The sequence below is a fragment of the Diospyros lotus genome, chromosome 8 (assembly GCF_014633365.1).
Source record: "Diospyros lotus cultivar Yz01 chromosome 8, ASM1463336v1, whole genome shotgun sequence".
Taxonomy (NCBI): Eukaryota; Viridiplantae; Streptophyta; class Magnoliopsida; order Ericales; family Ebenaceae; genus Diospyros; species Diospyros lotus.
Window position 1 is genome coordinate 29,325,398 of NC_068345.1, and position 21,788 is coordinate 29,347,185.

The following is a 21,788-nucleotide window of genomic DNA, read 5'->3' on the forward strand; positions in this document are numbered from 1 at the left end:
GAAACACTATCGATGACCACTTGCACCACATTTCTTACTCCAATCTTTTCCACACATTTACTTAATAATTGAAACATTTTTTCCCTAGTCTTTGAATAGCTGGAACCATCAACAGACTCCAAAAACATACTTCCTTTAAGAGAATTGACTAAAAGTTAATCAATGTCATTTCCCTCTTGTCTTTCCAGCCATTTGACAAAATGGAGCATCCATATTTGGCCCACGCCTCTTCATTATCTTTCATCATTGTACGAGTGGCTTCCACCTCTTGTTTGAGAAAGGGAACCCTAACTTTATGGTAACTAGGCAGCTTCACACCCGGACCATACTGACCAACTGCTTCTATAAAGACTTTAAAACTGTCATATGTCACTACATTAAATGGAATGCTTGCATCATACATCCATTGTGCAAAGCTTCTATAAACTCGAGCTCTTAACTCTTTTTTTGCAAAATCATTCTCACCCAACCTTGTTTGCCTTCCTTTGCTCTTGCTTTTCAACACAGTAACTTCTGGGTCTTTAAGAAAAATATCAAGTGGACCCTTTTGTGTTGGCCCTTTAACACTACCAACACTACCGGTACCGCTTCCACTTCCAGTAGATACATTGGGTCTTTTTATACTTCGTGGCGGCTCCTCATCATCATCATACCCTTCACCAAAGTGAAAATCATCATCTAACGGTGCCATATTTCGCTCATCCCTATCATTCTTCTTCTTTTGCTTGTACTCTCCAATTTCTTTTACTAATGGAGGACATTTTAGACAAGCTCTAGTATTCCTAAAACCACCCACAAGATGTTGTTTCACTCGAAATATGCCACATTTCGTTACTTTACGACAAAATTTACATGTGGTGGTATTTCTGTCATTAGGATCAGTTCAAAGTAACTCTATGCTGGCTCAGTTTTGGAAGTTGTCGACGACATTAACTGGGCTGTTGCAACACAATTCCAACGTCCACAAAATTCTCCAAAAAACAAGAAAACAACAACTGTATAAAGAGAGGCAGGCGCAGCTTGACAACAACGAGGAGAGGAAGATCGGGCCGATCGGCAGCTGGCGTTGGAGAAGATGGGAGTTTTTGGTGGCTGGACAGCTTGAGGAGGTGTTTATGGCGGCTCCTAAAGTGTTTCCGGCAGCTGGCTTGAAGGTCAGATGGAGAGGGAGAAGATGGGAGTGACGAGTTGACCTGCCGACTTGGGCTGCCTAGGTTTTAAATAAAACCTAGGTTTCATGAGGTACACCTCATGCCTCGGCGCCTCGCCATGCAAGGCGAGGGCCTCCTGAAAAATGCGTCACCTCGACCCAATCGAGGAGTCGAACTGGTGCCTTAAGACACCTTGCGCCTAGCCTTTAACATCTATGTTGTTGGCCTTTACTTCATAGCTCTGTTTTCTAATTTTTTGGAGGGAATTAGCTTGTTGGAGGAATGTTCCAGCAATACAAGTTGTATGCAAGTGGTTAGACAAGTTGTATTGATTCTAGAAGGGATTGGTTACCGTTTTGGAGCCAATCCCAAGCTAAGGCACTATAAAAGAACTGACCCAACTTATTTGAACTCACGATTTGATAATTGAATCAATCATTTTCCCTCTTCAATTCTCTTTCTCTCTCTCTCTCTCTCTCTCTCTGATTTCGCCCCCTCAATTCTCTAATTCCTTCCCTTCCCCCTCTCAAATTCCCATGTAATTCTCTCTTAATTGAAAAGAATTCCCCTGTCAGATCTTAGATCTGACATCTTGGTATCAGAGCAAGTTCCTCGCTGGTGTTTTTGAAGGAATCAAACAATGGTTGACGAGACAAGGATGAGGCAAATGGCGGTGCAACTTCAACAAGTGATTGCATCAATGGATCCAGAACCATGTGGAGACGATGGGGGAGAAGATTGGATCAGTGGTGGATCGGAAGTTAGAGGTGGTAGCAGAGAAGTTTCGTGGGGACATGCGTGAGCAAATCAAGGAAGGGATGCAAGAGATGCAGGATCAAGACAATGTGTTGCGTGATTAATTGCAACAATTTATGCTCATGTTCTTTGGTCAACATTAGGTAAGAATCTCACCTAATTTTCCCCCTAAGGAGTCTACAAAGCCAATTTTACTGGGATTTGGCACCAATAACAGGAATGTTGGATCATCGGAGTGGGAAGTGGATCCAGCCACGGTAGGAGATAATGCACTAAAAAGAAGGCATGAGGTGCCTACTCTTTCTCACCATTCGGGATTTCTGATGCCTAAGCTGGAATTGCTTGTGTTTGAGGGACAGAAGCCTCGATAGTGGATCAGGTGACATGAGAAATTGTTTGGAATCCACCAAGTGGCATAGAACCAGAGAGTGGCCATGGCATCGGCCTACCTCAATGATGTTGGGGACATATGGTTCTAGGGGTGGTCCAAAGTTAGAGAAACCTATAATTGGGATGAATTTGCTAAAGGGCTACGTGAGAGGTTCGGGGAAAGAGGCATGATGGATATAGTGGAGGAATTCAGTTGCCTAAGGCAAGAGGGAACGGTGATGGATTATCAGATGAAATTCGAGGAGCTAAAGTCCCTAATGCTAAGTAGAAACCCATACATGACATAGGAGTACTTTGTGTCCAGTTTTTTGGGGGGATTGAGTGATGAATTGAGGTCAACCGTGAAGGTGCTTAAACCAAAAAACAGTGCAAGAGGCAGCAGAGGGGGCCTCTTTACAAGAGTTGACATTTGAAGCACTGATGAAGAAACAAAGGGGGCAGAACAAGGGAGGACTGTAAAGAGTGATGCAATATGGGAGAAAACTACTCGAGAGAGAACCCCTGAAAATTGGAGCCAAGGGTCAGGTATCAAGTAATCCCACCAGCAGCCCAAAACCTATAACCTAGGGACAAGCTTATTGAACAGAGGAGACAAGCAAGGTTGTGCTTCAAATGTGGTGATAGATATTCCCCAAGACATCAGTGTAAGAAGTAGTTGTTGCTACTGGAAGGGGAAGAAGAAGAGGAAGGCCTAACACTGGTAGAAGATCTGGGGGAAGAGGATAACAGAGCAATTTCATTGCATGCCATTAAAGGAATGGCCAGTAGCAAATAATCAAAGTTGAAGGTAGAGTACAGGAAGGCACACTAATGGTATTGATCGATAGTGGGAGTACCTATAGTTTCATTGATGAGGGAACTGCCAAGAAGATGAAGTACCTACTGGCCAGCACATAGCCACTCTCAGTGACTGTGGCTAATGGGAATAGGGTGATATGCAAGTTCGCTTGCTTGAGGTTCTGTTGGGAAATGCAGGGTGAATTATTCGAAGTTGATTTGAGGCTATTGAAGTTAGGTGGATGCCACATAGTCCTGGGGGTAGATTGGACGAAGAGGGTGAGTCTAATCAGTTTTGATTTCAATAAGATAGGAGTGTCCCTAGAAAAGAAAGGAAGGAAGGTGGTTCTCCAAGGGAATATGGAGATAGGGACCTGCAAATTGATAAAAGGGAAGAAGTTGCATTAGCTGTTCCGGAAGAAAATGTCCCAAGTGGCACATCTATGGGGACAACTCAAAAACTAGCCTCAAGCCACATGGTAGGTATCTGAACTAACCTTGCTTGATTTATTACTAGTTGAACATCAAGACCTATTTGTAGAACCTAAGTCTCTTCCACCTGAGAGACCTTTAGACCACTCTATTCCTCTTCGACCAAACACTAAACCTATCAATATTAGGTCCTATAGATACCCTCCCAAACTGAAAACAGAGATTGAAAGATTGGTTAGGGACATGCTTTCCCAATCAATTATCAGGCCTAGCGGTAGCCCTTTTGCTTCTCTTGTCCTCTTGGTAAAAAAGAAAAATGGGACATGGCATTTTTATGTTGATTACAGACAATTAAACGCCATACCATCAAAGATAAATTCCCAATTCCTATTATTGAAGACCTGCTTGATGAGCTCAAACATGCCTCCATTTTCTCTAAACTAGAGCTACGATCAGGCTACTATCAGATAAGAATGAACCCATCTGACATTCCAAAAACTGCCTTCATGACACCCCATGGTGTCATGACCCAAGTAGTAATTCAAGGGCAATATAGTAATAGTATTATAATAATAGTTAGGAGATATTTTAGAAGCACATGGGGTGCATGTGCTAGGCCATTATTGAGCTTGTAATGCCTATATAAGGCTACTGCTATTGGTTTGTTGGGTATGCTGAAATTGATTAAATGAATATCTGATTCTCTCTCATTTTCTCTCTACTTCTCTCCCTCATTTCTCTCTACATCCTTCCCCCATTTCTGTCCAAATATCCTTCTAAACTTTATGTTCTTAGTTCTACTCAATCGGATTCTTCTGATTGTCAATCCAGCCCCGTTATGAACCCTAGGTTCATGACACATGGCCATTATGAATTCACTATAATGCCTTTTGGCTTTACTATCGCCCCTGCTACATTTCAAGCTCTTATGAACCGAATTTTTGAACCCTATCTTAGAAAATTTATCCTAGTTTTCTTTGATGACATTCTAATATACAGTTCTTCCTTTGGCCAACACCTAAAGCATCTTAGGACTACTTTTAAGGTCTTGCGATTCAACCAGTTGTATCTCAAGAGATCTAAGTGTGACTTTGCATAGACTGAAATTGAATACTTTGGACACATTATATCCAAGGAAGGAGTAGGGACTGATCCTAAGAAGATTGAGGCTATAACAGCATGGTCTAAACCCACTAACATCAAAGCACTGAGGGGGTTCTTCGGGCTTACAGGGTACTATAGGAAGTTTGTGAAGAACTATGGGTTAATCAGTAAACCGTTAACTAACCAACTGAAGAAAAATGGATTTAAATAGGATCAAAGGGTTGAGGAAGCATTTGAGCAACTTAAGAAGGTTATGAGTGAGGTACTACTACTAGTGCTGGGGCTGCCGGATTTCAACAAACCTTTTACACTAGAAACTGATGCCAGTGGGGTGGGAATAGGGGCAGTCCTATCTCAAGAGGGTAGGCCTTTGGCCTTCCTTAGCCAGGCCTTGAGCCCTAGGCACCAAGGGCTCAGCATATATGACAAGGAGTTTTTAACAGTGTTAATGGTGGTGGAGAAGTGAAGGCACTACTTAGAAGGGGGAAGGTTCATTATCAAAATTGATCGTGAGAGCCTCAAATTTCTTTTACAACAGAAGTTACATTCTCATCTGCAAAAGAAGGAAATGGGAAAATTAATGGGGTTGGACTATGTAATCCAATTCAAAAGGGGAAAGGAGAATGTGGCAGCAGACGCCTTATCTCGCTGCCAAGAAGAAAGTTTGTGAGTTGCCATTACCTCAGTGGTACTTGATTGGTTCCAAGAGGTAACTGAGAGTTATTAGCAAGGGACGTGGGCAAAGGAGTTACTAGAGCAGCTAAGTGTTAATGGAAATTGCAGACCAAGCTATGTTTTGTCCAATGGGTTGATTCAATACAATGGCAGATTAGTGATTGGGGAGAGAGTGGCTTTAAAGAACCAAATCCTATAGTCACTTCATAGCTCCCTACTGGGGGAACACTCAGGGATACAGAACACGTATAGGAAGGTTAGGGAAATTTTCTATTGACCACAACTTAAGAAGTTTGTGATGGATTATGTGATGAATTGTGATATATGCAAGCGGTGCAAGCATGAGACAGTAGCCCAACCGGGTTTACTACATCCCTTGGCCATTCCAGAGAAGGCCTGGACTAATGTGACTATGGATTTCATTGAAGAGTTATTGAGGTCTAAGGGTAGAGACTGCATCTAGTGGTGGTTGACCGATTTACCAAATTCAATCACTTCCTTGGCTTATCCCACCCTTTTACAGCTCAGGACGTTGCTGAGGTTTTCTTGGATAATGTGGTGAAATTACATGGGGTCCCACAGTCTATTGTATTAGACAGGGATAAGGTCTTTACTAGCTTATTTTGGAAGGAGTTGCTAAGGTTCCTAGGCTAAGTTACACATGTCTACTGCCTATCATCTAGAAATGGATGGATAGTCTGAAAGGGTCAATCAGTGCCTCGAATCATACCTAAGGTGCCTATGTTTTCTGCAGCCAAAGGGGTGGCACAAATGACTATCAGTGGCCCAATGGTGGTATAACTCTTGCCACCATAGTTCCATTAACATGACTCCCTTTGAGGCTTTATACGGTTACAAGCCATCACTATTACCAGCTGTGGGGGGGAACCAACTATAGTGGGAGCTTACATGCAATAGAGGTGAGAGATCCTAAGATTACTGAAGACTGAACTAGCTAAGGCACAAAATAGGATGAAACAAATGGTTGATAAGAGGCGAAGTGAGAGGGAATTTTCAAAAGGAGAGGAGGTGTATTTGAAGTTAAGCCACCAACACCTCAAAGCCCTCTCTAGACAGCCAATGTCTAAGTTGAGCCCTAAATTTTATGGACCATTCCCAATGCTTGCAAGGGTGGGTCCAGTGGCCTACCATCTGTAATTATCGGAGGGGTCCCAAATACACTCGATTCTCCAAGTCTCCCTGCTCAAGAAAGGAGTTGGATCACAGTTGGCCAGCCCACTCCTTCCTCCTAATCTCAGGGAAGAAACAGAACCAACAATCCCTATGGCTATCTTAGATAGAAGAATCATCTACAAGCAAGAGACACCTATCACTCAGGTGTTGGTCAAATGGTCCACACTCCATTCAGACGACAACACCTGGGAATATATGTTAGACTTACTAAGGCAGTTTCCTAACTCGGAGAGCCTATTGCACAATTCTTAAAGACAAGAAATGACTAATGGAGGGGGAAGTTGTCACGTACCTAGGCTGCTGTCCTTTATTTCGTAGCTATGTTTTCTAATTTTTTGGAGGGAATTAGCTTGCTGGAGGAATGTTCCGGCAATGCAAGTTGTATGCAAGTGGTTAGACAAGTTGTACTGATTCTAGAAGGGACTTGGCGACTGTTTTGGCACCAATCCCAAGCCGAGGCAGTATAAAAGAACTGACCCAGCTCATTTGAACTCACAATTTGATAATTGAATCAGTCATTTTCCCTCTTGTTCTCTCTCTCTCTGATTTCTCCCCCTCAATTCTCTAATTCCTTCCCTTCCCCCTCTCAAATTCTCGCTTAATTCTCTCTTAATCGGAGAGAATTCCCCTGTCAGATAGATCTAACAGGTTTTTAAACAAATAGAATGAGGTCCACAATAAATCCTGCAAAATATTATATATATATATCTTTACAGAATAAGGTCCAGGGTAGTTGGATTGAGAATTTCCTAGAATCAAAGCTCTATTACTATGTTTGCTCCCTAATTATTCAAAACTTGAATGGTTAGGAAATGAGCCTAACACTACATTGAGCTAGCTATCTTACAAAATGTCCATATCTAAATGACTCTCGCACGTCTCAATATTTGCATGTTTCATGTATTAAGGCATCCATTTCAGCATCACAATTTTAGGCTAAATAGTCAAGTAATATAAGTGTGGATGATGTTATGGTAAAACTAGAAGATCAAACATAGCAAGAAAAGACAAATTTAGAATTCTTTGATCATCATAAAAAAAGATGGGGAGATTAATAAAGGATGTAACTCATAGAATTAAGGCAGGATGGTTAAGATGAAAAATGCATCTGGCATTTTATGTGATGGTAAGATTCCATTAAAGCCAAAAGAAAATTTTATGTGACAACTATAGGTCCCGCTTTGTTGTATGGCATAGAATGTTGGGATTAAAGCACTAACATGTGTAAAATACAAGTGTAATGGAGACGAGGGATACAAGAAAAATAGAAAATTATAAATTATGTTATTTGTAATAAGGTTGAAATAACTCTTGTTGAAGATAAGATGCATGAGAGCGATGGTTCGGTTATATTTGAAGAATACCAATAGAGGCTCCTTTGAGGAGAGTGGATGGAATGAAACAAATATTTATATAAGAGGTAGAGGAAGATCAAGAAAAACTTGGTGGAAGACACTTAGGTATGATATTAATTATAAGGGCTTTACAAGATTAGGCTCTGGATAGAAAATGATTGAAGAGATATATAATTCATGTACCTGACTATTCATAGTGGAATAAAGGCTTAGTATGTTGTTGTTAAAGTAGTAGTCAAGTAAGTCTGTTTGCAGCTTTTTACAATATATTATTGTGTGTTTGAACTAGTTGGAATGATATTTATGGCTTTACAAATTCTTTTCTTTTTTTTTTTTTTTGCTAAATACAAATTCATTTTTTTTAAATTTGTTTTGGACTTGAAATGTCTTTCAATTCTTCACTTGTATAATGTCTGGTTGTATTAAGATACATTTAGGTGGACAAGTAATCCACAAATCATCTTTATAGAAATATGCTAATATTGAGGGGAAATGTGGTAAAAAACCAGCATGCAGAACTAATTCTCGAGTTTGCAGTTAGCACTGTCACTATACAGCAAATCCTGACCATGGCCTTTTATGATGCTTTATTGTTCGTGAATGATATCACTTGAAAAGTGTTACCATGTATTAACTTTTGATTTTGAGCTTTGTAGATTCTCCATTTTTCCAAATTTTCTGTATTTTTAGTCTTGAGTTTCCCTAAAATCAGGACAGGCGCCTGTTTTATGATATTTGTTTTATTTCTGGTTGGCATCAGTTATCCTAATCCATCAGGGTTTACATATGAAAAGCGCTTCTTTCGTCCTTTTGAGTATGCACTTCAGCCTCCATCATGGTATAAAGAAGAGCATGTAGCTGTAAACAAGCCAGAGTTACCTTGTGGGGTGTCTGAACTGAAGCAGTATGATGGACCTCAGTGTTTTGCTATCCCAGGAAACCATGGTTGGTTAAGTTCCTGGTCTTAGATCCTCCTATTGTTATTTTTGTGATAACTGAAAACTTGTTATTTTATTTGTTAATTCTTCAGCTAATGTTAAATCATTTTTATCAATGTCACTGCTCTGTTGAGAGTTTGGTTTCTTTAAGCTCATTGCAATTTAAATCTTGATATGCTATGTTTCTTTTGTGGTTCTGTAGATTGGTTTGATGGACTTCAGACCTTTATGAGGTACATCTGCCATAAGAGCTGGTTGGGTGGATGGCTGATGCCTCAGAAGAAAAGCTACTTTGCTTTGCAACTACCTAAAGGTTGGTGGGTGTTTGGCCTTGACCTTGCTCTCCATTGTGATATTGATGTATACCAATTCAAATTCTTCTCAGATTTAGTAAAACAAAAGGTATCCTCTGCCTACTTTATGGTTCTACAGTATCACTTATTGTTGTAGTTGTCTGCCCTATGATGTGTTTGCATATTATCTTATAGCATACTTAAATGTAATAGTTTCTTCAATTATTATTTCTGCCAAATTGTTGGAGAAGTTTATGGAGCACCAATTATCTTGAGGCAAAATCTTACGTTCTGCTTTAAATTTATGCAATTTAAGAGTGAGAAAATGATAGAAGAAAGTTCCATATGGGCCAGTCTTATTGGTCCTGTGTGATTGAGCTTAATGTCTATGATGATTCCTTTATCCACTCAATGGAGCAAAAACTAGAGGGTAGAGGAACTTGTGCATGATTTTCTGCCATATGGATGTGGCTAACTTTCTTTTTGAACTATTAAATCTTCTTAATTTTTCATTTGAGTTGTGGTTTCAGCATTTGCCTAAGAAAAATTACATTCACACATGGAACCAAACTGGACCTCTCATAGTCTCCTAGTGTCTTTTTTTCATTTTCCAGTAAGACAAACAAAACTTTTCTTCTTTATTATTTGGTCAAAGTTTCTGGAAGTTCTTTTTATGTTCATTCCAATAGTTCTGCTCTCTTATTGATCCTAAGTGCACCGTATCTTTTTCTAAGATGTGTTTTGCAACACCCCGCTGTTAGAATTGTTGTCTCGAGTAATGCTGATGTTTGGCAGTTAGGATGCATCGAAATTTAAAGGGTATAGATAGGCGGTGACCAACTTGTAATTAGAATTAAGTTGGGGGTTAAAATCGGTAATATCCATACCGGTTATGAAGTACCTAGGAGTTAACGTCCTATCTTCTATAAATAGGATAGAGGTCTAGGCATTTAAGGCGATGCATGAATCTCATGAGAAAGCAAAAGAGGAAAGGTTGTGTCATAGAATTGTTCTTTGTAATCTTGAAAGCTTGTAATCGTGAGGAGAGAATTCTGTACTGATCGCATTCTAGTAAATCAAAGAAGGCTGCGCTCGGAGGCTTTTGGAGGCTGGATGTAGGGTTGTCCTAAGGGGCAATTTGAACCAGGATAAGAATTTGTGTTATTCTGTGGTTTGATTTAATTTCTGTCAATATTTTTCATTCTGTTTTCTTCATATATATTTGATCTTCGAATTCAAACAATCTGTGAGTGTGTGCAATTGTGAGGCATTGAATTCCGACTAAAGAAACAGATTCTAAGTGCTCCCAAGATAAAACCCGCTCCCCAGGGGCATTTGAAAAAAAAAACAAAAAAACAAAACTTGGGAAAATTAATTTACAAAAACCTGAGTACTCTCTATTAATTTTATAATTTTCCTATACCCTGAGCTAGAGGTCAGATTAACCAATATATAATACCTCTAGTGGGTTTCACCCATACTTAGTCATATTTGACTTTAATAATGATTAAGGATAAATTTACACAATTGGATTGAACCCAATCACTATACAAACCATTACTTACATAGGGCAATTCTTGCATAAAACTACAGTGTTCAATCTTTGCAAATAACATAGCACTACACACCAACGTACAACTAAACCCAAGTTGTTCTATGTGCTTGTAGCTGGTCACTTATTCTCCTCAAGCTTCCTTTCTCCTTCCTTGAATCTGATCATCTATATATGTATAATTTTATACAAGAAAATAGCATTTATGGGGTGAGCTATACAGTTCTATACACATCTTGCATGCTAGAGAACGCATGAACTGCATTTAAACACCTTAGAATGCACCAAAACACTTCAGATTGCAAGCTAACATGAAATTTCAACTAGCACATGCATGGGCATATTTTCACATATGAAATACATGCAATCATCTAATTCATGTCACAGACAATGCAAGAAATAATGCTCAGACCCCCTACCTTCTTAGAGAAGCTTGAAGATAACCCTTGGTAAGTCTAGCCTTTGTTCATGTTCTTTCTCTTCTAGTCTTGTTCCTTCCCTTTTTATTCTCTCTTTCTGATCTACATTTCTACCTTTCTTCCTCTTGGCCAATACTCAACCCAGCAACTTGCAGTTGTCTCTTCTCACTTTCTGTTTCCATTCAATTTGTCAAGAACTTCCCAAATGCCAACCCTTTGGATTTTTCATCCATCCCTCAGTTTATATAAATCTCCAGGAGATGCTACCTCACCATTTATGCTCCCAACTGAGCAGACTTGTACAACACTTTAAGTTACATGGTCCAGTTCCTCACAGCCTTAGCCACTGTACTTTTTACTGTACTCTTTATTTTCTTTAACTTCTGGCCAAGTCTTGTTCTCCTTATCTCACTTCCTTTACTTCCCTTGGTTGAAGCTGCACAAAACTACCTATCCCTCTCAGTTGATAGTCCCAGTTCCTTTCATTCTCTCTATATTTTCCTTCTGCCATGAGACCAAGCTTCCTCACATGAAGCATAAAACTTCTTTTATAACCTTATAATTGTTTATGATAAAATCTGCTCCACCAATTCCCACATCCTCCCAATTTAATCAAACTTAGTTCACAAATATCAACTTGCATTTTCTCTATTTAATTTTACGCTGACACCTTGCAGCTACTTATAAATTTCCAAGGCCAGCTCTTAAAAATTATCATGATAATTTCGTGAGAAGTCAATTGCCACTCAAACTTTGAAACTCGTGAGAATTCGGCAATTCCTTAACCCACTTTCATTGATTTTCTAGAGAAAATCAGCCACCATTGCTTTTTTGTTTTATTTTAATCCCACTCCACTAATGGACACTAACTTGAAGTTTCCATATTTCGTTTGGTGTCTTATGCTTAAATCATGTCAAAGTCGGATATTTGTCACTTTTTGCTATATTTTATTACTTTATTTAATTTGTATTTACTTTTTGATCCCCAATTCTCCTGGGGATCACAGGGTACTTGAGGGTCACCAAGTAATTGACCCTTGTACCTTACTTAACAACCCTTAATGAACCACAAGCTTACACTGTAAGCTTTCTATATTCTCATGCTACATTGAAATCTACAGTGATTCGCTTAGTTCAACCATTTTTCAACTTGAATGCACCCTTGGTCTTGTTATAGAAATCCTTACATATCCCGAGACTTAACTAGATTATTCATCACCTCTTTAGCTAGTTTTTACCTCAAACACTTGATTATTCCTAATCAAGTCAATTAATTAAATCAATTTCTCAAAATTCACAAATAATTATAAAAATTTGAATTTCTTCTTATAATAAAGTACTCCCAAAAATTGCACCGTAACATCGGGTACTGTTACATGTTTGATATGTTTCCTAAAGTATATAGGAAAAACATATCCAAAACTACTGAAAAAGTACTTTTGAGTAATGGTGTGCTGTTGAAGCATTTAAATTGTCTACTAGTAGCAGAGGATTTCAGTCTTCAATATGGATGTGATGTAGGCAAGACTCTTTTCTTGGGGGCATCCATGTGTTATAGGTGAGAATGTGATGAGATCCAACCGATAGGAAGGATCTCCAATGGATGAAATGGATTGAATTGTATTTCAGAATTGGAATTACAAGAAAATGAAAATAAGAACAGCAGCAACTGGGCGTTCGAGAGGCCCAGAACTCTCCTACAATCACTCCAAATTCTTCACACCCTCCTCCCTCTCTTCCTACCCCTTTTATAAGCTGTTATTCCCTTCTCTCTTCTGCATAACCGTATTTGGTTATGCAGGCGTGTCTGCTGGTTTGTTACACAAACCAGCCAAATATCTACCCTACCCCTTAGCGCACCAGCTGATTAGTGCTTCCTCCAGCTGTACCCTCAACTCCCTTCGGATGCTTGTGACGCCTATAGTAAGTATGCAAAACCGGGGGCCTAACATCACTCCCTCCCCCAACTGTCACCTTGTCCTCAAGGTGAAAACCTGGAAACTGCTGCTGAATGAGGCTGAAAGGCTCCCAAGTGGCTTCTAATGGGGGTAACCCCTTCCATTGCAGAAGAACATCCAAACCTCCCACATTATTTCCTCTGCCTGGTCTGACTCCCAATACTGCCTCCGGTTCGACCAGCATCTCCAGCTCTGCACTTAACTGATTGGAATATCCACCGTGGCTTGCAATGTCCCTTTGGCCTCTCGCAGCTGAGACACATGGAACACTGGGTGAATGCTGCAAGATGAAGGTAATTTTAACCTGTAAGCCACCGGTCCAACCTCCCTCTCAATCTCAAACGGACCATAGAATCTAGGAGCCAGTTTCTCATTGGCACGACCAGCCAATGACTTTCGACGATAGGGAATTAGTTTTAAGTAAACTAGATCCCCTACTAGAAATTTTACTGCTCTTCTCTTCACATCAGCCCCTTTCTTCATTATAGCTTGAGCTCTTTGTAGCTGTGCCTTCAATTCTTCCAGAATGTGATCTCTCTCGACAAGCTGCTGCTCTACCACTGAAACCGAAGTGGATCCCTTTTCAACTTTAAGTATTGCTGGTGGTTCGCGCCCACAGACGGCCTGGAAAGGTGTAGTTCTAGAGGTTGTGTGGTATGAAGTATTGTACCACAATTCCGCCCAAGGCAGCCACACAAACCAAGATTTTGGTTTGGAAGAAGCGAAGCAACGAAGGTAGGTCTCCAATGTCCTATTCAGCACCTCCGTTTGACCATCCGTTTGTGGATGGTAAGCTGTGCTGCGTTGGAGCTTGGTACCTTGGAGACGAAAGAGTTCCTCCCAGAATTTGCTCATGAATATCTTATCCCGATCAGACACAATGGACCGTGGTAGACCATGAAGCCGCACAACCTCCTTGATGAAGACTCCTGCCACTTCTCCAGCAGAAAAAGGGTGTTTCAACCCAATAAAATGGCCATACTTACTGAGTCTATCAACCACCACCAGAATCGAGTCTATTTTTCCTGACCTGGGTAAGCCTTCGATAAAGTCCATCGCAAGGTCTTCCCAAATTTGATTTGGAATCGGAAGGGGTTGCAAAAGTCCTCCTGGTTTGAGTGCCAGTACTTTGTTTTGCTGGCAAACCGCACAGTGGCTTACATACCTGTGAATATCCCTCTTCATCCCCAACCAATACACACTTGCCGCGATCCTCTTGTAAGTCTTCAAGAAGCCCGAGTGCCCCCCAACACTCTCATCATGACCCTCATGTAAAAGCAATGGGATGAGAGAAGAACCCTTCGGTAGATATATCCTCCCTTTGTAAAAAAGGAAACCGTCCACCAACTGAAAATGGGGTCTGGAAGTAGGATCCCGCTGGAGGTCCTTGACCACCACTTGTAGCTCTTCATTGTCAGCTACCTCCTTAGCTAGTTGATCCAGTTGGAGAACCTGAGGAACGGTTAAAGCTAGGAGGGCAGCTGAGTGGCTGATGTGGGACAACCCATCAGCCGCTTTATTCTCCAACCCAGGTCTATATTGGATTTCAAACCAAAATCCCATTAACTTCACCATCCACTTCTGATATTCTGGACTCACCAATCTCTATTCCATCAAGAACTTGAGACTTTTTTGATCCGTCCTGACCACAAATTTCTGTCCCAAGAGGTAGTGTCTCCATTTCTGTACCACGAACACAATGGCCATTAGTTCCCTCTCATACACTGATTTCCTCCTACCGAACTGATTAAACGCCTGACTAAAGTATGCAATAGGTCGATGGTCTTGCATTAACACAGCCCCCATGCCATGTCCCGAAGCATCCGTCTCCACCTCGAATGGTTTGTCAAAATTCGGCAAAGCCAACACGGGCAGTGACACCATGGCAGCTTTGAGATGGCGAAAAGCTTGCTCAGCCGCTTCATCCCAAAAGAAATTACCCTTCCTGAGTCTGTCCGTGAGTGGCCAAGCTATCTTGCCATAATCTTTAACAAAATGCCTATAATACCCGGTGAGACCAAGAAAACCACGCAACTCCTTCAGTGTGGCGGGAGAGGGCCACTCTAACATGGCTTTTACCTTGTTATAATCAATCGAGACTCCTTCATGTGATATAATGTGACCTAGGTACTCAATTTCCAATTGTCCGAATGAACACTTCTTCTTATTCGCAAATAAATGGTTAGCTGCCAACACCTCCAGAACAGAGCACAAGTGTTGTGCATGTTGTTCAAAGTCTTTGCTAAAAACCAAGATGTCGTCGAAGAAAACTAGCACGAAACGCCTCATCTGTTCTCTGAAGATGTCATTCATCAGTGACTGAAATGTGGCTGGCGCGTTAGTCAATCCAAAAGGCATTACGAGGAATTCGTAGTGGCCTTCATGCGTCCGGAATGCTGTCTTTGGAATATCCTCTGCCTTGACGCGAATTTGGTGATACCCGGACTTAAGGTCGAGTTTGGAGAAGACCTTGGCTCCATGAAGCTCATCCAGCAGCTCTTCAATCACTAGAATTGGGAATTTGTCGGCCACTGTCACCTTATTTAATGCCCTATAATCCACACAGAACCTCCACCCTCCATCTTTCTTCTTGACCAGCAGAACCGGGCTCGAAAAGGGGCTGGAACTGGGTTGTATGATCCCTGCGGCTAGCATCTCTCCTACCATCTTTTCAATCTCGTTTTTCTGTAGATAGGGATAACGGTAGGGCCGCACACTGACCGGAGTTGTGCCTAGCAGCAGGTTGATGGCATGATCCTTCTTTCTGGAAGGAGGCAGCCCTTCAGGTGCTGAAAACACCTCCTCGAACTCAGCTAACACTTGCTTAAGGAACGGTGGGATCTCGACCGTTTTGTCACTATAATCAGATGCCATCATTCCCAATTCAAGCAGCACTCCTTCTCCATTCTCCTTGAAAGCCTTCATCATTGCCTTCAGGGATACCAAGCTTTTGCTCAAGCTAGGGTCGCCCTGCAAGGTCACGGCTAATCCCCCCACCTGGAACTTCATAGTCAAGGCCTTCCAATCCACTCTCATTTTTCCCACCGCAGCCAACCACTTCATCCCAAGAATTACATCTGAGCTGCCCAGCTCCAGAGGTAGAAAATCTTCCACTATTTGCAAGTTTTGTAGATGCAACTTTACCCCCTTGCAAATCCCGGCCCCTTGCACTGCCATTCCCGTTCCCATGATAACACCATAACCAGTCGTTTCTGTTCGCGGCAGTCCCAGTTGTTGAACTAACTCGGCCGCTATAAAGTTGTGCGTCGCCCCTCCATCGATCAGTACTACTACTGGTTGCCCTTCGATAACGCCTTGTAGCTTCATGGTCTGCGGTGTTTTTAAACCAACCACCGAATTCATAGAGAGTTCAATGATTTCACTGCCTTGGTGCACTTCCTCTCCTCATCGTGTCAACCTTCCCCTCCAGGTCCCCCACTCTCTCGGTTAAGTTTACCATGGCGATCGACTATTGCTCTGATACCAAAATGATGAGATCCAACCGATAGGAAGGATCTCCAATGGATGAAATGGATTGAATTGTATTTCAGAATTGGAATTACAAGAAAATGAAAATAAGAACAGCAGCAACTGGGCGTTCGAGAGGCCCAGAACTCTCCTACAATCACTCCAAATTCTTCACACCCTCCTCCCTCTCTTCCTACCCCTTTTATAAGCTATTATTCCCTTCTCTCTCCTGCATAACCGTATTTAGTTATGCAAGCGTGTCTGCTGGTTTGTTACACAAACCAGCCAAATATCTACCCTACCCCTTAGCGCACCAGCTGATTGGTGCTTCCTCCAGCTGTACCCTCAACTCCCTTCGGATGCTTGTGACGCCTATAGTAAGTATGCGAAAACCGGGGGCCTAACAGAATGTCAGTTTGAGTATGAACCAGCCACTTAATATGGATCAAACTGGAGGTTTGGCATATGGTCCACCCTTCTATTGCACTGAGTTATGCATGTAAAATTTCCTATCAGCACTAGTGGAATAGTTTGTGCTTCTTTAAAATGGTAAATGAAGGTTGATGTGGGAATGACTAGCATTTGTGGTCAAGATTTTTGTGGTTTTGTTTTCTTTCTCCTGCATTAAGGTTTAATTTATTAAAATTACCAATTGGAAGGAGAGATGCTAAGATTTTTTTCAATTATGCATGCGTTCTCAGTATGATAGCAATATTTAGATAAGAATAGTAGTGTTCATGCATTAGGTGATGCAGGATATCAGGACAAGATCCATTAAGGTTCTATTTGGGGAGTGACTAGCATTTATGGTCAAGATTTTTGTGGTTCTGTTTTCTTTCTCCATTAAGGTTTAATTGAAAAAACCTTAATGTCCATACTTGAAAAATATTTTAACTTGCTTTGTCCTGAGACCTGCATTGAACATATAAATTCATTTGAAGTTCTCATGGAGGAAAATAAACTTGAAAGGAGGATTTGTTGTTAAATCTTATCCCCTTGCTTTTTAGGGAATAAGTTGTTTTAAAAAAGTAATCATCATCATCATCATCATCATAAGCGTTGATGCCACTGGGTAGGATTGGCTACATGAGCTCTAGCTTTTTTCATAATATCCCTCTCCATGGCCGTATCTTTTGTAAGGCTATTATATCCTATGCCATGATAAGGGTTTTCCACCAAGGTTTTTATATATATTGTAGGCTAAAGATATAGCAAGGATTCACATTTTAGGGCAGTGACTTATTGTTGTGCATTAGTCCATCCTCTGTTTTGCAATGCAATGGTACTAGCACAGGGTTCTGGTCCTTCTATATTGTTATTCCCTTGTCTCCAGATTTGCAATCATGTGTTCTTGCTTTTAATTTTTTATTGGTTTTAGGAGTCAATTTCCAGTCTTGATGTGCCATAAGTATTATAGGCAGAACGATCTTCTGTAAGTTTAGGTTTGTATTTCAAGAATGTGTGTGGATCACTTGTAAAAGTTTTCAAGTTCCATTCCCCCCTCCCCCCGAAACAACATCTTAATAAAGATTTCCTAATGGTCCCTAAGTAATTTTGTTCAATCTGTCAGTTATTCATGATGTAAGATATCTGTCAGTACTTTATAATTTATATTACTCACTTATAAGATCCTTGGTTTTCATTCCTAAAAATGTATCCTTGTTTTTTGTGCCTAGTATGTAGTTAGCTCTTCCATGGATCTGTGTGTTGAAATGAGTTTTAAATTCCATCATCATACCAATAGTATACGGATGTCATAATTCATGTTTTGTCAGTCAAGAGTTATTGAATATGAGGGTTTGTTTCCATCTGATTTGTAATTCTATCAAATGCTAAATGTTATTTAATCTAGGTTGGAAAGAATGATTCAGTCATCATTTTGACACATGAGCCAAACTGGCTTCTTGATTGGTACTGGGATTACAAGACAGGGAAAAATGTGTCGTACCTGATATGTGACTGTTTGAAAGGGCGGTGTAAAGTTCGGATGGCTGGAGATTTACATCATTATATGCGTCATTCATATGTTCCATCAGATAAGCCTGTTTTTGTGCAACATTTACTTGTTAATGGTTGTGGCGGTGCCTTTTTGCATCCCACGCACATCTTTAGTAGTTTCAATACGTTATATGGGACATCCTACGAGACCAAGGCTGCTTATCCTTCTGTTGAAGATTCAAGCAGGGTAAAGAATCTATATAATTTACATAATTTTTTTGTATCCATTGCTTGTATATTATGTTGCATTAATTTATAATCTTCTGTAATCATGCTGCAGATTGCCTTGGGAAACATATTGAAGTTTCGAAAGAAAAATTGGCAGTTCGATTTCATTGGTGGGATCATATATTTTGTGTTGGCATTTTCCATGTTCCCGCAGGTGAGTTTCTCATTGACTTCCTACAGGCATGCCTAGCAGCTGCACTTATGTCTGACCTGCTGCTTTATGAGTAGGATTTTTATCATTTTCTCCTTGATTAGCTTGGAACAGTTTCTTCCTCAAGTTGCCAATAATGCTACCCTTTCCATCTGGCCCATTCCTGTCCTAAATTAAAGTTGTTTTCTTGCGTAATTTAATGACGTTAGAATTTGCTCAACTGAAAGGTATATTTCAGGGTCTTGTTTTACAAACAGATTACTGATTATATTTCTCCCTCTTTCTCAGTGTAAGCTAGGTCATATCTTGCGGGATGATACATTTTCTGGTCATCTGAAAAGCTTCTTTGGCACAGTATGGGATTCTTTTATATACTTGCTGGGACACTCATATACATCTTCAGTTGGTGCTGTGCTGTTATTAATAACTGCTTTCACATTTGTCCCCTCCAAAGTCTCTCGCAAAAAAAGGGTGATAGTTGGGATTCTTCATGTTTCTGCGCACTTGGCTGCAGCACTTATTCTAATGTTGCTATTGGAACTTGGTGTTGAGACTTGTATCCAGCACAAACTACTTGCAACTTCAGGTGACTCTCATGATTCATTGGATTTTATCAAAATGTTATTTTATGTACTCACTGGCACAATTTTATCTGTGCTTGTGTGTGTGTTGTAATCGAAATTGAATTTTCCCGATAAGTTTCAGCTGGAAAATATTTCAATCGTCTCTCTGGGTACATCACCAATGCCTATTTATGGGCTAAACTAAAAAGATAAATCTAATATCTAACAAATCTTACTACAGATAAATAAAAGTTACTAAATCTAAATTTCAAAATTTAAAGAAAACCTAAATCCCAATATCAGGTATTAAAATTTAGTACTTCATATTTCTAGTCAGGTGGGATGCCGGGGTTGTGTTCTTTCTGTATTTGGATTGCTTCATGATGGGTACAGGAATGAGTGCTTGTGTTATATTCAGGCACAAAGAAAGTGGTGTCAGAGGAATGAATATGCTAGATGTGACAGGATGAAAAAGCTATTGAAAAGAGTGTTCTCGACTTAATTTACTCATGAAATTGTAGCAATTGCATTTAATGGTAAAGGAAGCATTTTTGCTTGACGGTGAGACCTTAATGTCACCTTAATTGAATGAATGGATATAATCTTCCAAACAGTGGTAGTTCGGCTAGTTATTTTATGATTGATTTGGTTGTTCAGCTATATGATATGGCAGTGGTAGACTGTTGCGCACTATTTGGATTCAGTTGAATTATGTGGATGTTGACTTAACAACTGAACTTCATCACAGGTTACCACACTTTATACGAGTGGTATCGGTCAGTGGAAAGTGAGCATTTCCCAGACCCAACTGGCCTCCGTGCTCGCATGGAACAATGGACATTTGGTCTTTATCCTGCGTGTATCAAGTATCTTATGTCTGCATTTGATGTCCCTGAGGTGCGAGAGTATATATGGGGGCAAACAATATTCTTTCTTTTCTTCTATTTCTTTTACACAATATTGACGCTTGTTGAAATTCTCAGGTCATGGCTGTTACCAGGAATAACATCTGTAAGAATGGGATGGAATCACTCTCTAGAGGGGGTGCAGTGATATACTATGCTTCTATCTTTCTTTACTTCTGGGTCTTCTCTACCCCAGTTGTTTCTTTGATCTTTGGAAGCTATTTGTACATTTGCATTAATTGGCTTCACATACACTTTGATGAAGCCTTTTCCTCGCTTCGGATTGCTAATTACAAGGCATTCACTCGCTTCCATATCAACCGTGGTGGTGATCTTGAGGTTTTCACACTTGCCGTTGATAAGGTACGGATGAAGCCAATGCTAGAGGTTTATGGAGGTTTGACTTAAAAGAAATATTTTAATATTCATAATGCATCTGTTTTTTTTTTTTTTTTTTGACATATAGTTCCTAGTAGTCCAATCAGGTAGCCTTGTTTGCTCTTCCTTAATTGCTTCATTCTTCTGCGGGAGGAGGTACTAGTTTAGTGGTTGCATTGCAGTTAGTTGAAATCTTTCTGGGTATTTTCCAGGTTCCAAAGGAGTGGAAGCTGGATCCTAAGTGGGAGGGGGAGCCGAAGCAGCAGCAGCCGCAGCAGATGAGCCACCAAAGAAAATTTCCAAGCAAATGGCGAGCAGTTTCTTCAAAGCAGGATCCGTTAAGAACTGTTAGGATTGTCGACCATTTTCTCATTCCACGAACAACAAAACCGGATGGATCAGTTTTTACCGATTCATCTGACATGTGATATTTTTCATTATTTACCATTTTAAGGGGGCAATGGAGAATAAAAATGTAGATTCTAGGTACAACTTCTTGTTTATTCAACCGAAAACAAAAATCTTGCATATTGATTATCTATTGGTAGGAGTTTTTTTTTTTTTTTTTTTTCCCCTTTTTTAGCTAGAGGTGACTTTTAATTTTATGAAATCAAATAATATATTTAATAATTTTAAATAAACTATTAATGTGAGATAAAGTCGTGATTGGAAATGTGAAACAGGTCATAGTAGATGGTGACAGGACTCATTTATTGACTTAAGCTGCACCCTGTGGCTGTGGCTGTGGCTGTGGCTGTGGCTTTCTTACATAAGAATTACTGTTTAGATTTGCAAAGCTTAAATATTTCTAGAAATAAAAGAAGCTCAAATATTAATGGAAAAATTAATTTGTAGACGTTAACTTTAATTCTTCTACGTGTGCATGTGTGAAAAGGGAGAAAGATAAGAAGTCTTGAGTGATTTTTTTTTTGAATCACACTCCATCACGGGCGTTCCATCAATCAGTCCCTTAATAATTTGTAATAATGGATATATCAAGAAATTACATAAGATGTAGCTAGAATATCACTTTTATATTGATTTTTCATAATTTTTCTTGCTTATTTGCTAAAAAATTATTAAAAGTCATTTATAATGTGTAT

At 40.1% G+C, this 21,788-nt stretch overlaps 1 protein-coding gene across 2 annotated transcripts in view; it reads left to right on the plus strand.

Moving 5' to 3' along the window:
• Positions 1-21,297, plus strand: part of LOC127807897 (uncharacterized) — a 33,838-nt gene extending 12,541 nt beyond the window's left edge. For both annotated transcript variants that reach the window (XM_052346107.1, XM_052346108.1), the window contains 8 exons: positions 8,595-8,779; positions 8,975-9,174; positions 18,315-18,647; positions 18,741-18,842; positions 19,128-19,425; positions 20,151-20,299; positions 20,386-20,670; positions 20,898-21,297. In XM_052346107.1, coding sequence (XP_052202067.1) covers positions 8,595-8,779; positions 8,975-9,174; positions 18,315-18,647; positions 18,741-18,842; positions 19,128-19,425; positions 20,151-20,299; positions 20,386-20,670; positions 20,898-21,113 — 1,768 coding nt within the window. In that variant the 3' untranslated portion in view covers positions 21,114-21,297. The remainder of the gene's footprint in view (positions 1-8,594; positions 8,780-8,974; positions 9,175-18,314; positions 18,648-18,740; positions 18,843-19,127; positions 19,426-20,150; positions 20,300-20,385; positions 20,671-20,897) is intronic.
• Positions 21,298-21,788: the final 491 nt, after the last annotated feature.